This window comes from Spinacia oleracea, chromosome 4, assembly GCF_020520425.1.
Source record: "Spinacia oleracea cultivar Varoflay chromosome 4, BTI_SOV_V1, whole genome shotgun sequence".
In the NCBI taxonomy this organism is placed as follows: Eukaryota; Viridiplantae; Streptophyta; class Magnoliopsida; order Caryophyllales; family Amaranthaceae; genus Spinacia; species Spinacia oleracea.
In genome coordinates this window covers 178,492,084-178,508,903 of record NC_079490.1, presented here as the reverse complement: position 1 = coordinate 178,508,903, position 16,820 = coordinate 178,492,084, and the positions used below count along the sequence as shown (strand labels likewise).

At 38.4% G+C, this 16,820-nt stretch overlaps 1 protein-coding gene and 1 long non-coding RNA gene across 2 annotated transcripts; one reads left to right on the top strand and one right to left on the bottom strand.

Moving 5' to 3' along the window:
- Nucleotides 1–3,738: 3,738 nt before the first annotated feature.
- LOC110791097 (root phototropism protein 3) lies at nt 3,739–7,976 on the bottom strand. The gene is made up of 4 exons (XM_021995852.2): nt 7,431–7,976; nt 7,248–7,317; nt 4,985–6,310; nt 3,739–4,511 (listed from the first exon to the last, which is right to left on the bottom strand). Exons 1-4 carry the CDS (start codon nt 7,541–7,543, stop codon nt 3,951–3,953), a joined length of 2,070 nt encoding a protein of 689 aa, XP_021851544.1. The 5' UTR covers nt 7,544–7,976; the 3' UTR covers nt 3,739–3,950.
- A 3,903-nt stretch (nt 7,977–11,879) lies between these two features.
- On the top strand, nt 11,880–13,680 carry LOC110791085 (uncharacterized). Its single transcript, XR_002534002.2, has 2 exons — nt 11,880–13,175; nt 13,389–13,680. It is a non-coding gene; the product is annotated as an uncharacterized lncRNA (long non-coding RNA).
- The last annotated feature ends 3,140 nt before the right edge of the window (nt 13,681–16,820 follow it).

Here is a 16,820-nt window from a genome sequence, read left to right as displayed (position 1 = left end):
GAATGCCAAGGCCGCACTGCATGCAGCACAACGCTCAGGGTGATTTTCGTAGATCCCTTGCTCAATATTTTCCTTCGATGTATATTGCGTCGGATTTTCTATGGCACGTGCAAGGGCGAACCTCATTTCTTCGGGTAGGGATAAAGCTTGGCGCCAACCCATTCGAGAAGGGACTGTACCTAACAACGCCAGAATCTTTGCATCTCTTTCAGGGTCTCTTTCATGGTTTAGCCCTTCAGAGACTAGACTTTTCTCTTCTTTCTCTTCTTCTTCCGCCACGCTACAGGTCACTGTGTTGACAGAAATTTCGCCGAGGTATTCCTGCGGAAGGAAATCATTTAATGTGACATGCTTTCGTACCTCCTTTGTGGGAAAACTGTCGCGCGAGGTGCTCTTCTTTTTCACGAGACCTTTGTTTCTCGTGACATGCGAACTTTTGGATTTGTTTCTTTTCTGGTGTTGCTTTTGACGAAGAGGAGGTTGCTCTTCTAGCTTCGTTTGCTTTCTCTTCTTCCTTCTCGTCACTAATGTCCATCCTTCCTCATCTTCCTTGCGAGGTAGAGGGGTGGACGCAGAATTCTTGACGGGATCTATTATCAAAATGGGATCCAAACTTCCAAACTGGATGACTGAAGCATGATGGGACTCCGCCGCTTCATCCAGATCTAGCACAATCCTCCCTTCTGTTGCAAGTTGCATGATTCTCTCCTTGAGAGTGATGCACTTTTCGATAGGATGGCTCACTATTCGATGGTAAGGGCAAAAGTTTGGGTCAGATGTCCTTCCCATTTGATCAGGGCGCTTGGACTCAGGCAAGCTTATGACCTTCTTCTCCAACAAATCGTCCAACATGCCGGCCAAGTCTGAATCTGGAAATGGATACTTCTTTGCTTGGAGTTCTTTAAGCGTTGGCTTATCTCTCCGAGCATCTTTTGTAAATGGCCCTTTCTTCTGTTCAGTTTTAGGCTTCGCCGAAATTTTTACAGGGGCAGAGCTAGTGGCAACGGCAAATGACTCCTTGGTTGAATCTTTCACGTATTTCTCAGGCTTCTTGAAGTCCTTCTTTTCCTTCTTGAAACTTGAAGAACTTCCTCCACGATTATTGGTGATACTGATCTCCATGTCATGAGCACGGGTAGCCAAATCTTGAAAGGATCTTGGTTTTATGCCCTGCAAAATGTACAGCAAATCCCAGTTCATACCTTGGATGCACATTGCAATAGCAGAGGTCTCCGTCAGACGGTCCTTGCATTCCAGGCTTAGAGTGCGCCACCGGTTGATGTAATCTACAACAGGCTCATTCTCCCACTGTGTCGTCTTTGTCAATTCAATCATGCTGACGACACGTCGTGTACTGTAGAACCTGGCCTTGAATTCTTCCTCCATTTCTGCCCAACTGTCGATGGCTTCTGCAGGAAGGTCCGTGTACCAGTCGAATGCCGTGTCCTTTAGAGAACGGACGAACTGTTTGACGAGTAAATCCCCCGATGTGCCAGCGTTGTTGCACGTTTCGATGAAGTGGGCTACATGCTGCTTGGGGTTCCCCTTTCCGTCAAACTGCTGGAACTTCGGAGGTTGATAACCGACGGGCATCCTTAAGTGATCGATTCTCTTCGTGTACGGCTTCTCATAAAGATGACTAGGGCCGGAGCTTCCGACGATATGATTCTTCACCGCATTTGTTATCATGTCCTGGATCTTTTTCATGGTGAATGTGTCGTCGGGTTTTTCACCCTTTGTGGTAGATTTTGAAGTCGTACTCCCTTCAGAGTCGTCGTTCTCTTCGTCTGCGCTCTCTTCCTGTTTCTTGAGCTTTTTGGTTAAGGAGGAAATCCTCTCATTCTGCTTCTTGATTTCCTCGTCTTTCTCCTCGCCATCCTTCATGAGCTTCACGATCATGCCCTTCATTTCGGCAAGCTGCTCCTCAACGGTCTTTGATTCGATCGCCATCACCTCCGCAATGTCGGTCTGTAGGGACTGGACCGATTCTTCACAATCTGATACTTTGAGGGGTGACGTTGGAGAAGACCCGGTACTACTCTTTGCATCGCTTTCTACATAGAAAGGATCGAACAAAGGACTAGTGTGGATGACCAGCCTGTCAGGCTTTTGGTGAGGACGCATATCTTCTTCACCGGGCATAAGGAATCGTGCACCTTCAGCAGGAAAGGACCCGAAAACAGGGATGTTGCGGGATTTGCGGTAATACGGATTCGGGGACACGTCGGAGGAAGCACGGACATGGCTCTTTCTCCTTGTTTTGGTGGTGATAGGAGCCGAACGCAGACTCGAAGCAGCCTCATTCAGATCAGCGTTCTTCATTCCTCTGGTGCGTATACCCTCGTCACGCCCTTTCATCATCTCAGCCAATTCTGCCGCCCTTTGTTTCACCATAGCGGCCTTCTCAGCATCGGACATGGAAACGGTTTGTTGAGCAGCCATCTTCGTTGGTAGATTGATTTTTTTTTTTTGTAGAGAAGGAGATGAGTGGTAGAGTGGTCCCACCGAGCGTGCCAATTTGTAAACACAAATTTACGAGTCTGCAAAAATAACAGAATCAAAATAATGTGAACAAAATATATTTTTATTGATTTTGTATTTGGGTACAATCTCTAATGTTTATCCACTGATTCGATCTCTACAACAGCAAGAATTTGTGGTTTGAAGGTAGAACGGCGTTTGTGCTTGTTGTTCTTCTTCCACCGAGATTTGATGTCAGACTTGTGTGCTTGGAAGCCGTCTTCGGGTTTTTTCTGGAGAGTAGTAGGTTTTTGTATACTACGTTCAGTCTGTCTGCCAAATGACTTGGAGAGAACTTTTTATATCCTCTTCTTAGGTTTAGGGTTTTCCTTTTGTGGATAAATGGGCCTCTTTACTTAAGCTCATTTAAATAACCCACTCCTATTAAATGAACGTCATTTATTAAAAATGGGCCTATTTGGTTTATAACCCAAATTAAACAATTTATCTGACATTTAATAATAGAAGTCAACATTTGACTTTTTCGGGACAAAAAATGATGATGTGGCATTCTTCATATTTTTAATGCCTACAGCAACAAATGATAATTTTATTTTGCAAAAACAGGACCCCCTAATCTTGAGTTGTTTATGATATCCCACGTACCTTACTCGAAACGAAACGATAAGAACCCAAGGCCAATAAAATTGTAATGCTTTTGATTCACATGTAATGTAGTAAGGTGCTGCCAAAGCTAAGTGAGCTGGTTTATGAAACAATAACAAGTCACTGATGTCAGGCGATTTTGCGAAATAATACAGACAGACACAAAAACAGATGTTGATGTTATCATGGAACCCACTTAATTAGCTTCATTTTGGTTTCATCTTCTAGTTTTGCTTGCCTTTTCTTTTCTGGACAACAACATTGCCTGCTTTCCCAAGAGTTGAGTCAATTTTTTCATCTACTCTTTTATATCAAATGCATTCCTGTAAATAACATTAGCCATGCTCCTAGACATGGCTGTATGTGCCGTTATTTGTTCATATGAAATGGGTAGTTGTAAGAAAACTTTCTTCACCGGAAACTGCACAGAATCCATCTTGCAAAGTCTAGTCACCGAGGAATGAGATAGAGTGTTAAGTGATCAGAAAATAAGGAACGGAGGGAGTATGTTCTGTTCTATGTGAAACATTCTATGTTGAGTATATGAATTACTCCGTATGTTTTTTCAGGAATAAATATTTTCATTCTGAAAAATAGTTTGAAGAAATAAAATGTACCAGTGATAACTTCTACAGTCAAGTTTATTTATCCTAAACACAGACACAGACACAGACACAGACACAGACACACACGTGCGCACAAGACGTACACAATCAATTGATCCCTCTTTGAATCTATTGTAGAAAAAAGAAAAACAATTCAAAATAATGGACTTGGTAAGGCGTATTGTAAAGAACTGGTACGAACTTTTCACAATGCAAGGCTCAAGAAATAGAATTTCTCCACCTTCTAGGGGTCTTTCTGGTCAGTTCTGCTACTGGTTGATCAGATCCATCATCTTGACCATCAACATTACTCATCTTTGCCAGTCTACTCAGTTTCTTCCACCCACTAGTCCACGCCGATGAAGAATGCTGTTTTTGTTTAGGAACCATTTTATCAAACTGCCTTTGTAAACTCTCCATCTCATTCTGGAGTTCCACATATTTAGTCTTAACTGTCTCCAGCTCAAACTTGAGGGTATTAATGTCTTTCTTTGCTGTTGACCACCCTTCTTGGAACGACTGTGGGGTACCCTCAAGAAGGGTCTTTCGGGTTGTGACCATTGGCTGAAATTGGGACTCTCCTGCAGTATTGTCTTTCAGGGTGTTATTAGATATCGCGTTGCTTATTTTAACCTGCTCCGAGAAGAGGACCTGCACCACTACCCTTAAGGGAAGCCTCTCATTTTGTGCTGCATGCATGCAGGCATCAATTGAAAGCTTCTGGCAGTCCATTACTCGACATAATCGTTTTCTTTCATGTTCTGACAGTGTAGGGTGTGCCTGTAAAGTTCAGAAGCAGATCACACTATTCATGAGATTTCTCTGGCAAGGAAATCTGCCTAACTTTAGAATTACTGGAAGATTAAACGATTCATTTTATCTACATCCTTGATATCATGGTTTTAATTTTACTATGTTAAAACTTTTCTGATACAACCTCAGATTCTAATTAGTACTGCTGTTAGTCGACAGTTCCCTAACATAAATAATGTACCGATATTGTAATGCCTTTTGAGAAAGTCTGCAAGTGCTTAATTTATCGGAGTTCAGATCAAGAACCTGTTTTTCAGTCTATGTTGCAAGTTTTTATCTATTACATTAAATTTCATCAGGGCTCTAAAAAATTTCCTATGTTGATTATTAGCTGACAGTTTCACATTTCACTACAGTAAGTTTGGAATCACTTTGATTTGCATGACAAAAGTTTGAAAACAGTCATAATAATCAGATTTAGGAAATAAATATTGCAATACCTTGAGGTAGGAGTCGATTGCTCTGTAAAGCCCATCATCACAAGTTCTTGCAGATTCAGGTAGAGCCTCGGCCAGGACATGGAATTTGGTAAGAGATAGATTCCTATCCCTAGCTATCTCCGTTAAGTAACTATCAACAAGCCTAGCCACTCGCATCTTAGCGCTGGAAGCACCCCCTCTTTGACTCTCCTCAAACATATTCTTGTCCAAATATGCCCTATTAGGACTACTTGCACATTCAGTCTGTTCTTGAACTAAGAAATGTTCCAGAAGTCTCTGAACTAAATCCACATCATATGTTGTCTCACTTTTATTGTAAGATGGTATAAGAAGATCTGACAAGGTTGCCTGCTCGAACTGCATACCAACGCGTTTTTCAAGCTCATTTACTAAAGCATGAGCTACTTTTAGCTTGTTAGCCATCCTCAGAAGCCTCAACAGGAAGCTGCAGGAAACACTGTCCTTTTGGGGTGGAATTATACTAATCAGGCTCTCAATTATCATTCTTTGATCTTTTGCTTTTATTGTATCAGGCTCTTCTTTATTCCCTGCAACTATCAAGTGGAGCCCACCTTTCCAGCTTCCACTACCGCCACCACTGCCACTGCTGCTGCCACCGCTGCTCTCTCTGCAGATATTCCCATTGCTGAAATCATCCAACATAGGTTCACCACCAGCATCCTTGATTAGTCCAGGAAGCCATTTGGATGCGTACTGAATAATCGCAGCACCAACTAATTCAAACCTCATTCCTTTAACTTTAATGGCTGTTATTACACGAACAAAGTGATCGATCCTAAGGATTGAGACATCCTCAAACCACCAATCAGGAGGCACTTGGATTGCCCTGCTTGGACTCGAGTCCTTAAGATCATTCCATTTAGGGCTAGAAACCTTAGAAGGTCTCCCTGTGTAATTCCACCTTATTCCCTTTGGATTAGCACAAGCCTTCCAAGCAATAGACTCGCTACACCTACGAACAATCTGAAGGTTTTCTGCCCAAGGTGAGAGCTTCTCACAGCTCTTTAAAACAATGATGGAGTCTCTCCAAGATGAGAGAACTACATAGCTTAAGAAAGCCTCAGTTTTGAATATGAGGTTTCCTTCTTCTAAGTCTTCTGTCATTTCCAGATACTCTGCAGCACATCTTAGTCCTGATATGTTGGATGCTGTTAGATCAACCGCGATTCCATAGCAGAATTTTGCTGCTAGCTCGAATGACTCAGCTCCTCCAGGAAGATCATTCAAGTTTATCTTGTTTACTTCTCCTTCATGGTTATCATATATGATCCTACTCAATCTTCCACACCTTGAAATCAAAGGGTACTGCAGATTTAAGGATAATCAGTTAATTACACAATTTACCTTGTCTGTATAACATGATCACGATCTACATAAATCTAGACAAACAAGCATTTAAATTGATTAGTGAATTTGTTTATAGGACCATCAATCTAGAGAACGAGGTCTCGGGTTTTAATGTATGCAGCCTTATCTCTATATTTGAGGGAACTATGTGCTTACAAGTGATATGACTCTTAAGAATGGAGGTAAGAGATGGAACCAATTCTCCCTGTGTCTCAATCTGGAAGAATATCCATGGACCATGGTACATCCGGTTGTACTATGCACAAGTTACCTCACTGATTTTTTGTTTTTGCTAAATTACTTATATGGAGCTACCCCAAAATCCCAAATGCACATGTTACATCATCCAAACTTATAAACAACTCTGCATTAATAGATTCTCACATGTCAGATTTACAAATTATACACAAAATTGTTTGTACTCAATTGTACTGACAATTTTTGGTTAAAAACAATTCCATAGAGGCAGATTAATCACATATTAGACCTGAAGTGTTACCTAATTCCCTAATCACCCCACAAATTGCGAACCGAAAAAGCGAATTATAACATCAAAATGGTGTATTTATGGTCTAATTTAGCAAATTAGGTAGCGAATTCTGAACATATGTGCAATCGCATACCAGTGAATCAGGTAACAGTCCTAGACAGATATTATCCTCAAATACCTGCTTGTGGCTGGGGTTGCAAGTTGATATAGTTGTATGCAACAACCTAATCTTTTACATTTCTACAGTTGAAAATACTTCTTTTTTTTCAGAAAAGACTATTAATTGAAGATAATGAGTTAATTGATGTGAAATTCAGTCAATTCACTCAATATGACTTCTATGATGCCTCCTAACAACAATTAGTACAAAATACTTGTACTAAACATAATTTAGCAAATAATTACCTTGTGTAAGTGAAAATTAACTTCACCAATATGGACCAGAAGATCACTTGGAACATCAGTTGCAACAAACCTTCATACACAACATCAGAAAAAAAATGTCAGAGACCAAGAAAGGTTAACAGTCACGTTGATAATGTAATCTGAACTAGTAAGGTGACAATTAAATCTATTATGTATACATACCATGATTGACCTCTTTGCTCAAAGCCGTCAGTCTTAACACCATGTTTGGCAGGAACATGAGCTCCATTTCCATAATCTCTCCCTCCAAGAGACTCAGTTTCAGAGTCCCACATAGTTTGTGAAACTGACAAGCTGCCTCCCAAACAAGGTGGAATATTTTCTTATGAAATTAAAATGTAGAAATATATTGCAAGAAATATAACATGAAATGTGAAGTTGTAAACATGGGCCTTGTTTGGAATTATTTAAAACCCAGCAAAAAATTGTCGGAATTTTTTTCACTGATTTTCAAAATATTCTTGCAAAACACAGGCTGTTGAATGATGGGCTAAATTTGCCTGCCAATTCTTGCATAATTCTTTTCTTACTAGTTCTGGATTTCTGCAACTTGAAATTTAAAGAAAGTTTCTGTGTGTGTGTGCAGCAGCCATAAGTGGGAGATCCAGCTTTTGCTTTGTCTAGCTTTCTTATGCTAACTTTTACATTTTGGAGCTTTTATGGTCACATAAAAATTTAATCTTTTCTCTGTTCACTGAAATTGGTTAAGTTGTTGAATATGTTATGCCAAGTTGCCAACTAAGTACAGTACTTCGTAGGAGTTGGTCTGTAACTGTACTTATCATACTATTACTGTGTTACAAGTACAATAACCGGTCGAGTTCTCTTCACCTAGTTTAGGTCGCATTCTCTTCACCTAGTTTAGGTCGCATTCTCTTCACCTAGTTTAGGTCTCATTCTCTTCAACTTATAACACTTAAACTTTTCTGAATTGATTTTTATTGGAACTAATTAAACCAGACTTGATTAAAGTAAACTTACATAAGCTTATTGAAATTTGTTAGACTTGATCAGACCTAATTTCAATAGAGTAAACGTATAAGACTTGATTGAAACTTGTAGACTTAATAGGACCTTATTGCAACTTATTTGGACAAACTCTCCCTAAAACTTTTTTTAAAGTGAAGAGAACGCACCATTTTGATAATTACGACATACTATGTATTGAAACTGATTTTTGATTACCAATCTTTCAAATTTAGTGTCTAGCTACAAGTTACTTTGTGGAGATTTGAACCCCCTTTATCTTTCTCCTCATTTCTAAGAGTTGAACTAATTTACCTCAAGAGGAGTGGATCCAGTAGAGTAGTAATTCTTGTTGAAGTAAAGCTTGAAAAAGGTCCACCCAATAGGGACTGGGCGGTTGGCGCCGATGTAAAGTGAAACTGGATGGTTAATTCGCTCGATTGGGCGAATTAAAAAGTTTTTGGTCAGTTTAACGCACGCTTAACCGGATGGAGACCAAAAGTCGTCTTTGACTTTGCTTCCTCGTGATTCCTTTTGTAATAACTCTTTTAATTTTCGTTTAAGGGATTTTATTTTTCTGAGAATGTTGAGTTATTGGTGGTTATTCCTCTTGATTAAGGGGGTTACCAACTGTTCATAATCTAAGATTAATTCCACTGATTGTGGTCATTGAACTCACTTGAGTTCTTTGGTTTTCTAGAGCTGTTTTGATTCCTGCATTAATATATACTTGTATTTCTGGCTTTGTAAACATAACTAGCTTTTGAGCTCGTTCATTGAACGTGCAATTACATAGTGCTTATCAACCTGACTTTTAAAGTGCTAATTTTAATGAGGGTTTGTGATTTTAGTGAGAATATATGATTTTTATAGAGATGAAATTTGAAAATTGAAAAAAAAAATATAAATTAGATGGTGAATTAATATTAAGTGTTAAAGAGGTTGAATGAATATATATAAATTAAATGGTGAATTGATGTTGAATGAGGAAGATGAAGTGAAAGAGGTGTTGAATCTATAAAATATTTCGTATAACAAACAACAAAAAGAAAAATTGGGAAAAAAATAAATTTTATGGATGAAAGATGAGGTTATACGTGTCATCTAACCGTCTATGATTTTCCTTTTAAAATACTATGTGTAGGTTGTTATCTCTTTCTCTCCTCTTTTTTTCTTCTCTTTTTTGGACATAAGTTTTAATGACTGCATCTCACACCCAAGAGTGTCATTGCGTGTTGAGAGTTGTGTAAACATTAGGGAACAAATCGGTGAATACCATTGTGTATCCCGATTGCACCGAATCTCGTTTCAAGGCAATGGTTTGGTTACCATGGCACAACAAGTTCCGTAAGATTATTCTACTTTCTTGTTCTACAATTTAGTCTTGAAACCCTCTAAATTCAACCATTCTTATCAAAATAAAACTTTATAATCAGTCTCATATGTACTTAGTAATATACAACTGATTTTACATAGAAAATTAACATCGGGGTAGCCTGAGGGTGATACTCCCTCCGTCCCTTTTTATTTGCGTTTGATATCATGCACACGAATTTAAGCATAATAAAAAGAGTTTTGTTTTTTTTCTTCTAATTAAATACTCCGTAATAAAAAAAATTATGGTTTCCTCATTTAAGTAAGGTGAAGGAATGAGAAAAAATGAAGTGAATTCAATGTCGAGTATTTATTAAATTTGGGTACATTTTTTTAGTGGAATTTTGAAATTAGGGGTGCAAACGAGCCGAGCCGAGCTTTACCCTGTTCATGTTCATTTAACTTATGCGAGCTCGAGCCCGAGCCCGAGACCGAGCTTTTAACCGAGCTCCAAAATCAGCTCAAGCTGTTCGTTTAAAAGATTTTGTGTTTGCGAACGGCTCATTTATTAATCGAGCCGAGTTTATAAACGAGCTTTTTTCATGAACGAGCTTTCTTAAACGAGGTTTGGAGTATAACCACTTGAAAATCTAACAAATTTTAATCATATATAATAATAAAGATTAAAGTACATTACTTTATTTGATAAACAAACTAATAATTTAGAAATAGTCAAAGAGCACTAATTTAACAATTAAAATTTATTTCAAAATATTTTTATTCTATTATGGATTTCATAAGTCAAAACCATGATTTTTATATATATTTACATTTGAAAAACGTATATATGGTAAAATATGGTACATAACATAACTAGAAGAACTTGTTCACGAACATAAATAAACGAGTTGTTCATGAACATAAATGAACAAGTTGTTCATGAACTTAAATGAACGAGCATACCTATGTTCATGTTCAAGTTGTTTATTAAACGAGCTTCAAAAGTTGTTCAAGCTCGACTCGTTTAACAAATAAACGAACATGAACGAGCTTTAAACGAACCCGAGTAATTTATTGACCGACTCGGTTCATTTGCACCCCTAATTGAAATGAAATATTCAAACTTAAAGAATAAAACGGGAGTAATGTGTTTGGGACAAACAATTAAGTAAACCTTGAATGCCAATTATCCTTTGTGCATGGGTCCCTCAATAATGTGACTTTTTCACTGATTAATTCTTGGATGGATTAACACAACTGGAAGCTTGGTTTAATTTTAACATTTGCTCTCTTCTGGAAATATTGGATTTCTGACATTGTGCTACCCTACTTTGATGTGGCCAACTTCAATTGTGTCCACTGTCGTCTCTTATTCATTTATGTTTTTAATTTTCTTTTAAAATTTGTCTCTCGTCTATCTTGTTGTTCTTGACGGTTCATTATCTAATCAATTAATGAGTCAATTAATGAATCATTTTGCTTTCTCACAAGTCTTCAAATTGATGGAGTGGTTTTTGGTTTAAATGTCATTATGTTTATGACAGAATGTGTGTTACAAATATATTTTCTCCGCTAGGTTGGGAACCCTATTGCTATCCAATACACAATACTTTATTCGAACATCCGCTTCCACCCTTCATCCTGTCATTTTTAAAGTGTATAGCATGTAAATCTAGGTTGAGTGATCCGAGAGGTCCCAATTTCATAGGACAATTTTAATTTAACTTAGTTTAACTTTATACTTTCCAATCCACAATTTTAATAATTATAATTTGTAAAAGATAAATTTATATCTAGAAAGTACTCCATACAAATCAAATCGAAAAGGATCTATCTAAAGTAATTATTATGGTTTCCTTATATATACATACGGAATAAATTAAAAAAAGACGGCAAACAGAGGTGTTGAGAATAGCGCCAATTTAGGGTATGAATTTTTTTTTTCTACTCATTCTGACTTATCTCAGCAAAACTAAGTTCGTTTAAGTCCAGATAAGTAACATAGTAAATATAAGTTTAGTGAACTATTCTTGTGTGAACCTGGTCCATATTAAAATTATTGTGGACCAAAGGTTCACACGTACCAACAGTCCCGATCAATCCCAAACAAATACTCCCCTATTCAAGTCGCATCTCTCAACTCTCGCACAATCGCACTAAACCCTCTTTTTTCACCCACACTTTCTCTCTCTTATGACAAAACCTCATTCCCAAATCAAAATCATAAAAGACAAACCGAAGAAGCAAAATGAAAAATCAAACATCTGAAATCGATCTCCACAAAGCCATTAATAGAGTTTCAATCAAGAAAATATCATAATGAAGGTAATTTAAACGGAATTGAAAACCTTTTTTTTTTTTTTTTATTGTACTAAGAATTCAATCAAAATTTGCAAATTTTATTTAATTTTGAACGAATTGGGAGCGGATGAAGCTGGTATTGCATCCGCATTCGGTTTTCTCTTTGGGAGTGTCGTAGGAGAGGTTATATTTACTTATAAAGATCTTTTCTATTTATTTCCAATTGTTAACTTTGTTTAGTTTCTCGTGGATTTTAATTTTGATTTTCAAATGATAACGTAGAATGTTATCCCCCATTTTTTTTACAATCATATGATTACCTTTGAGTTGAATCTTTTCTCTTTAATTTTCATAATCAATCCAAGCTTGAGGATGACATTATTATTGTACTACTTCATTTAATTGTGTAAATTTTGTGGCCTTTTCAAGTTTTAACAAACAATGACCTTCTTTTGCACATAGTGCCCCAATTTAACTGTAATAATCTTGTTTAAACATATAGTGATCACAATTACAGTACAATCATCATTTTAATAATGTCACTATAAGAAAATTCAGTTTACTTTCAATTCAAAAGGGTGTTTATTTGCTGAAGGGTCACTTCGAAAGAAAGAAGGTCACTATAGGAAGAATAAGTGTTATTTTGATTCAAAAGAGTGTATATATATTTTAAGGGTCGCTATGAAAAGAATAAGGTGTTTATCTTGTATAAGGGTTATATGTAAATTGGTCACTATAGAAGAATAATGTTACTATATGCATCTAATTAAAAAGGGTGTTAATATCTCGTTGAATCAATAGCCTATGTAGAAATTGAACCTACATCTAGGGCTGTGCAAAACTATCCGAAAAACCAAAAACCCGAAAATCCGATCCGAAACCGATCCGATTATTAGGGTACCCGAACCGATAATAATTTCGGTTTGGGTACCTGATCCGAATCTTTGTTAACGGGTCAGTTAACCGATACCCGTTAACAAAGTTTCGGGTACCCAAATTACCCGAAAAGACTAAAAATCAGTTTTCATTTTCTTTTAAAAAGCGCTGAAATGTTATACCTTAGCCCTTAGGTCGCAAATAATGTTATACCCTGATTCTCTTTTACTAATGAAATAACCTAATTCCTTTTTACAGCCGCTCATCCTCTCTCAGGCTCTCACTCCCTTTCTCTCTCTTCTCATTCTACAGATCTGAGATACCCATCATCTCCTCTGTGAGTCTTTGATCTCATACTACTATTCTCCATCATAACCTCAACACTTAAAATATTACAATCTCAAACACTCACTACTCACCGTCGTTCACCACTTCGTGGGAGTTTTCAAGGTAAATTAGATCCATTTTAACCTTAAATGCCATTAATTTCAGAATTTTCGACCAAAAACTTTGTAGAATTAGCTCATTCAAGAGCTTAACTTTTTGTTGTTTTCTTGATGCTCATTCAGTCTAATTGTTATACCTCTGAGTTCTTGAGATTTACAAATGTAAAGATTTAGATGATTGATTCTTTGTTTTTACCCCTTTTCATTTTGCTGTTAGCAACATTATATATGATGAGGGAAGATACAAGGAGACAATGATGTGTTTAAGAGATAAAGATGGTCCTTCATATTACGCAACGAAGCAAGAAGAATGAGACTCAATCAAGGCGGCGAGTGGAGTGACACCATCAAAGGGTTAAGAGATACTCCATAGAAGGATTAGGCTGTTTGTAGTTTCGTACCTATGGAAGGACCGATTGTTATTTATAATTATTTAAACTTTTATATTTTTATTGTAAAAAAATGCTACATGTTAAAAATTGTGAATAAAAATATAAATTTAAACAAAACTCAAATAATCGGTTAGTTTGGATAATTGGATCGGGTATCCGGATATTCGGGTACCCGAATTTCGGGTACCCGTTTCTTATCGGTTCGGTTTCGGATATCGGTTTCGGCGTTATCGGGTTTCGGGTAACCGAACCGATAAGCTTATCGGTTCGGTTACCCGAACCGTGCTCACCCCTACCTACATCCTCTATCTCATTCAACATTCAAGGACACAATGCTCGACCAATTGAGCTAATAGGCTTATAGACACCATGAAAGGTATCTAATATCATATGCATCAAAATCAGTGGGTACAGTTTCGACGAATTTGACATCAACTTCCATAGAAGCACCAGGAAATGGTTGATTCCAACCTTGCATGTAATCGGATTAGCTTTGATAAAGTTATTTGAAGGTTATACTTTGTACAATAATTGAATTTTCAACTTTGAATTTTGATTTTTAGGATTCCCTTAATTGAGGAGACTTTGAATTTTTATTGTATTAAGGTGGCCGGGCCTCAGAATGAGGTTGCCTACGTGTCCCATGAAGGAATCAGGCCTAACGTAGTTCTAACATACAGACATTTTTGAATTTGAATTTTGAATTTTGAATTTTGAATTTAGACATAGAACTTCTTGAGCTGATCCAGGTTTGTCAAAGAACGGAACTCAGTCCTATCGACATCTGTTAATTCGACTGCTCCTCCGAAAAGGATTTTCTTGACAATGTATGGCCCGGCCCAAATGGGTCTGAATTTTCCCCTTGGGTCCATGATGCTCTTGCGAAGGGTTTTCAGGACAAGCTCGCCTTCCTTGATGTTTCGGGTTCTGACCCTCTTGTTGAAATGTCTGGCCACTCGGCGCTGATAGACTTGTACATGGTGAGCGGCTTGGAGCCGACGCTCATCGAGCATGACTAGCTCGTCATATCTTTCCTGTACCCATGCAACCTCTGGGATTTTGCTTTCGAGGACTATCTTTAGAGAAGGTATTTCCAGCTCGATTGGTTGTACTGCTTACATTCTATAGACGAATGAAAACGGGGTTGCGCCAGTTGAAGTGCGAATTGAAGTTCGATACCCCCACAATGCAAAGTGCAGCTTCTGGGGCCAGTCTTTGTAATTTGTTGTCATTTTCATAATGATGGTTTTGACATTCTTGTTGGCTGCTTCGACTGCCCCATTAGTCTGCGGGCGGTAAGGCGAAGAACGGTGATGTTGAATTTTGTACTCGGTGAATAGATCTTCACACTCTCCTTGGAAATGGGTTTCCTGGTCACTAATGAACTCGTGAGGAACTCCGTATCTGCATATGATTTTTTCTTGTATGAACTGGGCCACTTTCTTGGAACCCAATGTTAGGTTATGATACATATGACAATTCATAAATCATGCGGAAAAACCATAAAGCCAGGAAAGCATATTATTTACACATAATCATTTAGCATAGTTTAGATGCATACACTTTGTTGCGTGCCTTCCCTAGCTGCGCCCGAACCGAACAAGAACAAGTCTTTAGGACTCCAAGTGTCGTCCCTCCGTAGATAGTCCACAGCACGTCCAGATCCGCCTTAAGCTTGACCAACTAGGATCGCCCTTAAGGTACTTAGAATTTTCGGCTAATGTAGGCAATTATATGACTGAATTTTTGCTCTCAAAAATCACTTTGAATACTTGAATACTCTAATTGTATCTATAAATTATGACCCTAGGCACCTATTTATAGAGGTATGGAAAAGGAACTGGAATCCTATTAGGATACGAATTAATTAAGCTAGAATCCTAATAGAATTCTTATTTAATTAATTCATCCTTTTAGGTTTAGGAATTTAATCATATGTCGAAACCTGATAGATTTAGGATTCGTATAGCACACAAACACACACACGCACGCACAGCAGCCCACGATGGGCGCCATGCGCGCGCGCGCAGCCCGCGAGCTCGCAGCCCATTGCCACGAGGCCCACACGCTGCCGCAGCGTTGGCGCGCGCTGGGCCTGCCTTGCGGTGGGCCTGGCGCAGCCTTGGCTGGTGCGTTGTGGCGCGCTGGCTTGCTGGGCGATGGCCGGCTTCGTGCTGGGCCTTCGTCTGGCAGGCCTTCGTCTGGCAGGCCTCGTCCGATGCTAATTCGTACGATACGCTTCTGATTAATTTCCCGATTCCGGAATTCATTTCCGATACGAACAATATTTAATATTTCCGATTCCGGAATTAATTTCCGTTTCGAACAAATATTTAATATTTCCGTTTCCGGAATTATTTTCCGATTCCGATAATATTTCCAATTCTGACAATATTTCCGTTTCCGGCAATATTTCCGATTCCGGCAATATTTCCATTTCCGATAATATTTTCCGATACGTACCATGTTTCCGTTTCCGGCAACATCTACGACTTGGATAATATTTATATTTCCGATACGATCCATATTTCCGTTTCCGGCAATATCATCGTTTCCGGAGCATTCATTTCTTGCCTGTGACGACCTCAGCGCCCACTGAAACCAAGATCCGTCGATTCCGAATATCCATAGATGGAGTATTTAATGCCATTAAATACTTGATCCGTTTACGTACTATTTGTGTGACCCTACGGGTTCAGTCAAGAGTAAGCTGTGGATTAATATCATTAATTCCACTTGAACTGAAGCGGCCTCTAGCTAGGCATTCAGCTCACTTGATCTCACTGAATTATTAACTTGTTAATTAATACTGAACCGCACTTATTAGACTTAACATAGAATGCATACTTGGACCAAGGGCATTATTTCCTTCAGTCTCCCACTTGTCCTTAGGGACAAGTGTGCATTTCCTAATTCCTTTGTCGCTCGATGCTTGCTCTTGAACATAAGGTAAGAGTTGTCATCCTTATTATGTCCAGAGGTGTTCCTCGGTTTCAGAGTTCAACTGATCAAATAAACAGATAATCATAGCCTATGATTCATCCGAGCACGGCCATGCATTTCACAGTTTCTAGCTCTCCGAGTGGCCTTGTACAACTTTTAAGCATCTCATCCCGATTTATGGGAGGACAATCCCAATCTTGCGATCTTGAGATTAGACTTCGTTTGATAGGTGATTACCTGAGCGTTGCCTTTATAGCCTCCTTTTACGGTGCGACGGTTGGTCAACGTCAAAGCAACCAGTTCTCAAACAAGTA

What these genes read in the sequence shown, in the direction of transcription:
- LOC110791097 (XM_021995852.2), bottom strand. Translation starts at nt 7,543, where the DNA reads ATGTGGGACTCTGAAACTGAGTCTCTTGGAGGGAGAGATTATGGAAAT. An exon ending in TTAATTTTCACTTACACAAG is followed by an intron (nt 6,311 to 7,247) that starts GTAATTATTTGC and finishes TTAAATCTGCAG; the next exon opens with TACCCTTTGATTTCAAGGTG. An exon ending in CAATCGACTCCTACCTCAAG is followed by an intron (nt 4,512 to 4,984) that starts GTATTGCAATAT and finishes TGAACTTTACAG; the next exon opens with GCACACCCTACACTGTCAGA.